The 10,682-nt window shown below is 46.7% G+C and overlaps 1 protein-coding gene across 1 annotated transcript; it reads left to right on the top strand.

Moving 5' to 3' along the window:
- Positions 1-5,086: 5,086 nt before the first annotated feature.
- Positions 5,087-7,167, top strand: ich (zinc finger protein ichor). The gene has a single exon (XM_046622718.2). The coding sequence runs from the start codon at positions 5,129-5,131 to the stop codon at positions 6,467-6,469; it is 1,341 nt and encodes a 446-aa protein (XP_046478674.2). The 5' UTR covers positions 5,087-5,128; the 3' UTR covers positions 6,470-7,167.
- The last annotated feature ends 3,515 nt before the right edge of the window (positions 7,168-10,682 follow it).

Genomic DNA, 10,682 nt, shown 5'->3' on the forward strand with positions numbered 1-10,682 from the left:
GGGGATTCCGGTCACCCGAGGAGACTCGCGAAGGGCGGTAGGAATCGAATTATGTAACATACGAGGCAATATAATCGGGCAGCCCGCATTGAGAGATGGGTATTATAGATATTCACTTCTGGCGATGTAGGCTGACGATACGGTTTACTCAGCTAGTCTTTCACGGCATCGTTCTCCGAGTCCTCAACCTTGATTCGTGCTTTTTTCTGATCCAAAATACGGTATTTCTGAGCATATTCGCTGTGGAAACGATACTTCCATCTCGAGCTCGAGTCAAGGTTAAGGATAATTTCAGCCTGCACGTTCGGGTGGAAAGGCGAACTTTGAGGAATAACGAGCGCCGCTCGTTGACCTACGACTCAACGTTGATGATCATTCCCGGTGTCCCTTACATAGGAGCGTAACACAAGGCCCGCGTAGTAAACACTCGCGTATTCTAATTAGTAATTACGCGGTTGCGTTGCACGTGTGTAATGTCACGAGCACCAGCCTGCGGTCGGCAGAGTTAACGTTCTCGGTGCTAAATGTATTACACCACGCGCATGGTAGTATAACAGCTCAGTCCAAATACCGCTAAGTCCGGATAAGGCCCTCATTCTCCCGAGCTTCTATCTCACCGCTTGTATTACCTACCCTGTCGCGATATATCATCGCAAATAATTGTCGTCGTTATGTCGTTACAACGAGCCTGACTACCGTTCGCATCTAGGTTACACAGGACCACAATCACTGCGCGATAGCGTTCGCGAATCAGCGAGCAAACCTGCGGGCCGACGATTGGAACAGAGTTGAAATTTTTGGTGAAACGAACGTTTCCTCGTTTCGCAATTAATCATCGCAGGTGCAGATAATTACAAAATAACAGACTAACTTCGGTCACTGCAACAGTATCTTTGATTCTACGGTAAGTCTTTGATCCGAAGAATAACCAAGGTAAAAATCAGTTCAGATTGATTGAAGGCGCGAAATAAAACAAAAAACTACGGTTGCTGATTGATCGGTGGGGAGGGTGGGGGAATGTGGGTCGTCAAAGGGTTCGCACGCGCCATTTTCGCGTTGAAAAGGAAAGCGATATTTTACGCGGACCTCTCCCTCCCCCTCCCATCCCCCGTTTGACTAGCAAAATCTTCTGTAGCTTAGGTTAGGCTCTCTGTCAACGGGTTAACGGTGCTTCGTCCTACTTTGGTTACTTCCCCCCCTCCTCTTCAACTCGCCCGCGCCTATGCTTCACGTTATACAGAAACACACAGTCACAAGTTAAACTCGTCCGTATTATACTCGTGTAAGCATTTCGATGTAGTATTACAACAACGCAGCCTGTAGTCCGTCTGTAAAACTGTATTACGATGCGTGTATGTATACGCGTATATGCATGTTGCGCGGAAACTGCAGGTACAGTAATTGTCTAACCGTGTACAGTAGCGGTAATTGATGCGTATCATTCTTGAAGGACTGGGTGAACCTTTAAATACCCTCGAATCCGGCGCGCTGGTAAACGGCGGTGATTTTTTCGGAACAGCGTCGATGTAGCTGGTAGTAAAAACGAGCGAACGGTTAGGCGCGAATATCGTTTCTTTGGCAGACACGTAACCCGAGCCGTAACATGCAAAAATTTTTCTCCCGGTCCCGTTACCGCGGCTGCAACGATCTGTGCGAAAATCAGGCGGTCCGGATCCGCGGGGAGGAGATAATGTATTAATATTGCGCATAAAGCTATGTAGGTGTAAATGTTATACGGGTTTCAGTTTGCGGGGGATGGGGAGGGGTCCTCGAAAAGGGGGAAGGGGAGGGAGGGGGAGGAGGGGGAAACTGGAATCATCGATACGACCGATAGCTCGCGGCAGCAGCTGCTAGGCGGACGGTTGTATGCGTGTATTTACGACATGTAAATATATGCTACACCGAATTCGCCCGGGCTGGATACCCAGTGATCTCATTGACAAGTAGCCCACCATTGTCGTAGAGCCGAAAAGTGGGCCTCAACACGGGAACCGCGACGCGCCGCGATGGCTGAGCCCCTTCCGCGCCATTGGATAACGGTACCGGGCGCGTCACGGCTCGATGCCCCCCCCCCCCCCCCCCCCCCCCCCCCCCACTCCCTCACATCGCGGGGCCCGGCGTCCCCGCGTCTCGTGGGCCAGACAAGGACGGACCCGAGTTAGACGGAGCGCGTGAGAGCCGCGAGACGGACCAAAAGAGGGACACGTCGAGGAGCGGGGATCGAAGAAAGAGAGAGAGAGAGAGAGAGAGAGACAGAGAGGAGGATCGGGAGAGTGAGAGTGAGCGAGAGAGAGAGAGAGAGACAAGGAAATACCGTGAAGATGAAAAAAAAATATCAAGTAAAATAAAACCGTGGGTAGAGATGGGCCTGATTTGCATTACACGCCTTGGATCTCCGAGATCCGGATACGCGCCTGCACCTCGATGACCTCGTTCGATTTTCAAAATTACTTTATTTCCGGGTAGGTGTAACACGCGGATGCGGTTTAGACGGTTGGGAGGATTCATCTTTTTCGTTCTTGTTGTTTTTTTTTTTTTTTGATTTTTTGAAGTTTCTTAAAAACAGACCGGCAAGCCTCGGACCTGCACGGCGAAACGCGTGTCATGCGAGCCATTCCAATGGCGGTCGTGACTTCTGAAAAAAAGGGTCCGCGAGCAAAACAATTTGGTTGGTGAAGCGTCGCGGGGTACCCGTCCGTGGCTGGTTTCTGTGCCACTGACCTAGTTAGTCGGAGCAAGTCTTTCTTCTCGACCCATCGTCAGCGTGGTGGTGGTGGTGGTGGTGGTCACTCGATCACCGACTGCGTGAGCCTTCTCGACTACCATCGACGACGATACTCGCGATATAAGCCCCTCAGCCTTTTTCCCCCGCGGGCGGTTATCTCCTCGAACGGCTCGCGGTTTTATCCTGAATCTTGAGCATATGGTACGAACAGACGGTTTTAGTCTATTCGCCGCTATGGCATCGTCGCCGAGTTTGCTTTCTCTCAAAAACTAATCGCTACTCCGATGTACTTTTTATGAAAACATCGTGGAGTCATTGTCTTTCATTAACGCAGTTTTCGATGTTGCTTTTACCGATGACTTGGGTGTGTTAGACGGACGCGGCCGACCTTTACGACCACACGGAGCAAAGGGTTTACTGAAACTATATGGGAATTATTCATCTACGTGATAGAACGTTGTATTTTAGTGTAGTAAGAATCGTGTTGCAGAATCGAGATAGTCGTCGTACCATACCGTGTGCGAATTATTTGTATACTCGTTTCCCCGTGGGTTATAGAAGTCGTTTTCTGCGACAAAACAATGATAACGACTACCAACCGTGGTCGAAATTAGAGGTGGATAGGAATCTAAGAAATATAGCATCCTCGAGATCAGCGTCACTAACCATCCGTCGGTTCTCCTCGATTGCCACCGAAAATAGACGCTCGTTAAAGACCTGTTATCGAAAAGGTGGTTGGAACTGTTCCGTCTTTTCGTGAAGGTTCTTTTGTCGAGAAGGGTGGCACCTGCGTGCGTAACGCTCGCAAAATTACGTATTACCTACGGAAGAAGAAATGCGTCAAGATTTGACAGTAAATAAATTTAAATCGATGCCATGAACATTTCCGGTACTGCCAAGCGCTCACCGGGTTACTCATTTTCATCGAAGCACCTCGTCACTTCCACTCCATTTCATTTAATACTGTTTCGTTTGGTATCCAAGAACCGTTCGGGGTTCTTTCCAGTTATCGAGACGAAGTGACAGTACAGTAACCAAGCTGCGACAACAAGTCGGCTATCCCCAATTTGATTCTTTGAATAAAGAGTATCCGCGGTATGAGTTTACAACTGGCTCTCGCAAGCTGACCGAGTCGAGGCATCGATGACGGGCCAGTATGGACTCGCCTGACGGATTCCTTGCCCCCGGCTAACGTGTTTCGATGTTCCATTTACTGTTCCAGGTCCTCGCGGGGCCGTTGGAGGCTGCAGCACCCCCGGCAGTAGAGTGGATCCCTGGTGGAGCCCTGGTCCCTTCTTTCCCCCAGGCCCCGCCCGCGTCGACGAGGGGCCCAGGTCGACGTCGTCAGCGGCCTCGATCGGCAACTACGGGAGTCCAGCGGCGACGACGACCCCGAGTTCGCCGACACCCAGCCCGTACTCGTCGTCGGGCTCGACGGCGTGCAGTCACCACCCGGGGATAGTGGTTTCGAGCTGCGGTACCACGCGGAGCGTGCAGATATCGGCCCTCGACGTCGGGCCGAGCTGCCTGCGGCAGCATCAACAGCACCAGCAGCAGCACCAGCAACAGCCACAGCCACAGCAACAGCAGCACGCGAACTTGGAGCAGCGGGAGGCAAATGCAGGATCGGTAGTCTCCTCGGGCTACCAACACGTCTCCTCAGGTCAGAGCACCGTGCTGTCGGCCCTCCTCGCCACGGCGTCAACGGCGTCGGACAGCGTGCAGCAGCACCAGCAAACGGCGTCGCCGCCGCCGCCGCGAGACGGGATATCGGTGACCCAAAGCAACATCCTCTGCTCGCTCCTGGCGTCGACCGGGGTCCAGGACTTCCCGGGGAGCAGCGTCGCCGAGGCGACCTCCCCCGACTCGCTGCACGGTATCCTGTCCTCCCTCAACGTCAGGATAAAGTCCGAGGAGGCCCCAGACTCAGCGCCAGGCCCCCGCGGCTCCGCCGACGGGCCCTGCAGCTCGGTCCGCGACTTCAACACCTCGCTCTTGAGCACGCTGCTCTCGACCTCCCGCGTCTCGACCTCCTCGACGAACGCCGAAGCCGTCGCCACCCCGAACTCCGTAAAGTCCGAGTACAATCAGGGCCTCTCGAACGAGCGGACCAACTGCTCGTCCGGGGTCAAGGTCGAGTATTGCTGCGACGTCTTGGACGACCCCGACGAAAACCTCGCCGCCACCTCGCCCTACAACGTCATATCGACCTCCCAGAACCGCCACTCGAACAGACCGAGGTCCGGACTGCAGCCGGGCGCTCTGTCCAAGGAAGACCTGCGCCGGATACTCCAGTCCACGACGACGCGCTGCGACGATTCGCCGCCGTCGGCTTCCGATCTCATCGTCGGCATGAAGTACGAGACCCAGCAGGGCGGGCCTCAGGGGGCCCCGCCGCACCTTATGGGCCCGAACTCGGGAGTCGAGCAGTCGCACCACGCGGTACAGGGGAACAACATAGTGGTGGGTGGCTCGCCGGCGGAGGTCGTCGGCGTCGACAGCATCCTCCTTTCGCCGTGGGGCGAGACGGGCACGGACTTCCTCGACTCGGCGGACGTGAAGCAAACGGCGGCCGGTTTCCAGGATGCTCTGGACAGCTACTTCCTCGGCAACTCGGTCGGAGTCCCTTCCCAGTCACTGGCCGAGCTGAGGCCGCTACCGCCGTTCACCGGGTACACCGGGCACCTCAGCATAAACGGCATCCCGGGTCGGCACTTTCACGCGATAGCGAGTCAGCGGCCCGAGGGGATCCCGTCCTCGTCGCCGACCCCCTCGTCGAATCAGGAGTTCTACGACACGCAGGTCGTCTCCTCGAGCACTCCGTGTCCCCAGGGCAGCCAGAAGCAGGTGCCGCAGTCGACGCAACAGGAGGACTACGACATCGAGGACATCGCGGCCATCATCAGCTCGGCGATAGCCGATACCACCGTACCTGGGGGCGGAAACGGACCCGGATCCGAAAACGATCCGAACGCCTCGCGGGACGAACAGTGGTTCGAACTGCAGGACTGGATGTCCGTCGAGTGCTCGCCGAAGACCCAACAGCAGCAACAGCAGCAGCAGCAGCAGCAGCAACAGCAGCAGCAACAGCAGCAGCAGCAACAACAGCAACAGCAACAGCAACATCAGCAACAGCAACAGCAGAACAACAACTCGTCGCCGAGTCCCTTCTCTCAGATGTACGGTAACGCGAACGCGGGAAACGCCAACGCCAACTCGAGTCAGGGTCAGCAACACGCGGCGTCGACCATGAACAACCTGCTCCAGAACGGCACGCCGCTTCTTTACGCCCGACTGCAGGCGCCCAACAACAGCATCCAGAACGCCTCCTGCGGCGAGACACCCTCCTCGACGAGTCCCTATCCTCCGGTCAGTCCGCCGGGACGCGTTTCGACCTCCTGCAGTCCCGACCATCCCCTTCATCCGTCCTTCACCACCCCGGCGATGTCCAGAAAGCGGAGTAGACAACCAACGGGGGGACAGAACGCTTCGAAAAAGAACCCCTCGACCACCACGGGACTGCCTTACGGTACCGAGTCGGGACTGATAGGCGGCAAGGAGAAGCCCGTTCACAGGTGCTCGATATGCAACAGGGGATTTCTCAACAAGAGCAACATAAAGGTGCACCTGAGAACGCATACCGGGGAGAAACCGTTCAGGTGCGAAGTATGCGGCAAGGCGTTCAGGCAGAAGGCACACCTGATAAAGCATCAGCAGATACACAAGAGGATCGGACGGGATTAGGAAAATGGAAAGCGATGGCGATAGTGGATCACACAGTGGAATGACAGAGATACGACTGACTGACTGACTGGCTGGCTGTCTGGCTGGCATTAAAAGCTCGAGCGGTGTTCGACCAAGGCGGAAGGACGCTTCGTGCCTCGACGAAGACGTCGCCTCGTTTCTTACAGCGTTGATCAGCGTCAGTGGCGGCATGCGTCGACGTTCGCTTACGTCTGAGGGAACATTTACCAGTAGAAATTGCGACGCAACGGTAACAACGAGTGCGGTACGAAGTCGGTCGCGAACGATCCGTCGACGCGTGATACGCTATCTGCGATCCCTCGAGTAATGGAGTCCCGAAGGAGAAGGGTCGAGAAAGAATCGGCGCGTTTGCCGTTTTGTCTCATCGTGTACCTACGACTAGCCCGAGATGTGTGTCGGGGGGGGGGGGGGGGGGGAGGGGGGGAATACGAGAAATATATTTGAGATCTGTATGATCGTGCGGACGACGTGAAAGTCAATTATCGTATGTGTAGCAAAAATTTATGATCGCTGATCCGACGGATCGCCGGTGGGTAAGTGAGATCTATGAACACAGAGCTGAGCATATCGCACCGTTGTCTCTTATAAATCTACACACACACACGCGCACACAGCCTCTTGACAAGGTATGAAGCCTTGTGGCTAGATTTCCGGTCGGCATAAGCAGTGAACGATGATAAAAAGGGGGGGGGGGGGGGAGGGGGGGGTGAATGAAAAAAAGCAATGGAGTAAAAAATATCATGCAGTCCGTGATAATGTAATGCAAGAATAGCACAATAGTTCACCATGTAATATGTATCGTGCCGAAACAATTTATATTTATTATACACACGTGATCTGGTTAAATGTTATATAGTGATATACGTATATACATACATATATACAAATACATATATATATATATATACATGTATATATATGTATATATGTATATATATATATGTATGTATTATTTTTGTGCAGAGAATTACTGCTCCATGTAAATAAAATCGATTATCGTCGATATACGTATACGTAGATATGTATATGCGTGAGTGTAAATAATAATCACCTACGCGTATAGATATACTACATAGATAGACACTTACATATATATACATATATATATATATACATACACAATGACATGTATATATGCATACAAATGCGAATATTTAACATTATTTTATCCTGTATTATGTTCTATTAATCACTCCGTTATTTATATTCCTTTTATATTATACTATACCCTCTACTGTCTAATACTGTACGTCTATGAATGCCGTATTCTCTCCTTCATTATTTATTTCACTACTTTTCTTAATTGTTGTTTTTTTTTTCTATTGTTTTTCCTCCGTTGTTGTAAAATACCCAAAATAATCGTCCGGTTTTGATTAGAAGAATGTTGTAGTATTTAAGAAACTCTAATAGCTTAAAGGATATAAGCTTATAATTTACGAATCAAGTTATATAGTGGTCGTTTCCCCTAAATTATTACATTTCCCCCAATACCGTTTGGTTTTTTTTTTTTTTTTTGTTTTTTTTTTCCCCCATCCGAGTATAGAATATAAGTTAACCATATCGTTTCGTTAGGGCCAACATACGGGTTTTTTTAAGGTAACAATTAAAGACGATTGAATAAATAAATAAACGAAAAAACAAATACATCATTTGCGAATGAAATCTTTGAGGGAAAACATTGCTACACAATAATGACGTTCAACCGAGAACGTTTGTCAGAATATTGTGAAACTTCTTCGTGTACATAGATACTGCTGCACATAAGGCAGAGGCCTTTACTCATTCGAATTCATTTTTTGTTCGTTTTTTTTTCTTTTTTTTTTCGAAGGGGGGGGGGGGGGCACGCTTCAAAACGCCCGTGGGAATAATAATTTATTCTAGTATCGATTTATGATAGACTATTTTTCACCAATTTATCTCTGCTTGTATTATTATATACGTATACATAAACGTATATATGTATAGCGACTAATTATATCTGTGTACATTCATTCTTATGTCAGCGTATTTTTTTTCTTCCCTACTTTCTTTTTTTTTTTTTTTACTTTTTTTTTTTCTCGTTGATTTTCTCTCTTACCGAGTTGCATCGTACTTTAAATATCCACAGCAACTCGTCGAAAACGTATGTGAATATTTCACATTTGCTTTACTGCAGTATAGGTATAATGTGCGTGTGGTCGGTGATTGCAATTTGTACAATAAAATTAGATATCCATAACTATTTATATAAATTTACGAATTAAAATTGTTATTTCATAAAACAAAAAAAAAAAAAAAAAAAAAAAAAAACATAAAAAAAACGAAAACAAAAAACAACTGTCCGTTTCTTATTTCAATATTTTCCTCTCTTTCTCTATTTCGTTTTCTCTTTCTTTCTTTTTCTTCCGCTACTCTGTCTCTTCACACGTATATTCCTTCTTATTTATTCCCCCTTTTCTACATTTTCCTGTATTATATATACAACTACATTATTGGTTTAATTCATGTTATTTATGCAAGCTTAGTGTTGTTTGTAGATATTATTACTATTATTATTATTATTATTATTATTATTATTATTAATATTAACATTAATTCCTTCGTTTTTTATTTTTATTTTCGTTTTCGTTTTTGTTCGTGTTTGTACTATTCTGTAAGGTTGTTTTTCATGTTCCTCGCTGTTCTGTCCAAGGGCGCATCGTATAACCGTAACGGTTGTTTTTTTTTTTTTTTTGTGATCCTTTATTCTGCGGTGTTATACTCGCGCATGAGCCGATGAATAAATAAAACAAGCAATTTTTTTCTTCATGTGAAAAAAGAACCATTTTAACGGAAATAAAACGTCGAGTTTCAGACGGAGAAAATAAATATAGCGCAAGAATATGTAGTTTGTATGATAAGCTATTCAATTAGGGCAAATTTTTCCCAAGCTGCCCGCAGATCTCAGTTCCAAATTTTGGTTTTTCGCAAGAAAAATGTTTCATTTTCCTGCAGAGAAAATGAAATACATGTAAAACGGCAATTGCTTTCGTTTTGGAAGCTGTTCTTGTATTTTCGATTCTTCGACCATTTCACGCGCAATGGTCAAAGGATGAAAAATATATTTTCAGTATATTGCGACTATTACTCGGTACCTAGCGTAGCTGGCTACGCAAAATTGTTATAGATTGTTAACGAAATTATTTAATATTTACGAGACAAACAAGTAAACGAATAAATTGAATAAATGATAGGTTATTATTGTAATATCCAAAACTATACGTAGCATATGATTTTATAACGTGCAAGCGTACGTAAATAATATATGACTCACGGAATCATTCTCTATGCTTTTGGATGATTGTTTAATTTCGTCTCGTTTTTTATTTTGACTCTTGTTTTTGCTAGAAAATAAATGAAACGCAGCATTGTGTTTCAATTATAATAATAACAATATTAATGACGTTAATAATAATAACACACATACCTAAAATAGCGTGTATACACCTTATACGATTAATTTATAGGATCTAGATGTCTAAGTGATTTTTTAATAATAATAATGATTATTATTATTATTTTCTTAATTCTGTTGTTGATAGCGTTTTCACTGTTTTACTCAATTCAAAACGTCACACCTATTATATAGTATTTAAAACAAAATGTCTGTTGAGTTTTTTTTTCTTCTCTTTCTCGCTCTTATTCAACGAATATACATTGATATTCCTGTACATTTCAATTTTTGTACAGGATGTGCAATAAATACGTGATCCTTGATCCATATCCATCGTTTCTGACACATATTCACGTTCGCATTGATTTTTCTTGTTCGGCTAAATATGGTTATTTTTCGTCGCCTTACTCACAGGCTGGTATACATGGGTTTATTCTAGATCTCACGGTGCAATTGGTAATAAGAGACTTGCAATACGTCACCGAAAATAGGGTGAGGGTAAAAATATAGAAAGATGGAAAAATCGAAAGACCATGATATCGAATTTTTAAAGAAGCGAAAACTCGATTTATAGAATTTAAAAATCTTGAAAGCCGAAGTATGGCAAAGTAAAAGATTAGAAAATGCCAAACTATAAAATCGTCGGGTGTTCTCTCGATAATATAGAATCGTGTACAGATTCACGATTTTTCTGTTCCACGTTTTGACCGTTCTATAATTTATGTTTCTGTATTTTCAATTTTCCGTGCTTGTATTTTCCACATTTTTAAATTCTACGAA

This window comes from Neodiprion pinetum, chromosome 4 (assembly GCF_021155775.2).
Source record: "Neodiprion pinetum isolate iyNeoPine1 chromosome 4, iyNeoPine1.2, whole genome shotgun sequence".
In the NCBI taxonomy this organism is placed as follows: domain Eukaryota; kingdom Metazoa; phylum Arthropoda; class Insecta; order Hymenoptera; family Diprionidae; genus Neodiprion; species Neodiprion pinetum.

Bases quoted from the DNA above. Each gene is read 5' to 3' on its own strand.
- ich (XM_046622718.2), top strand. From the start codon at position 5,129: ATGGGCCCGAACTCGGGAGTCGAGCAGTCGCACCACGCGGTACAGGGG.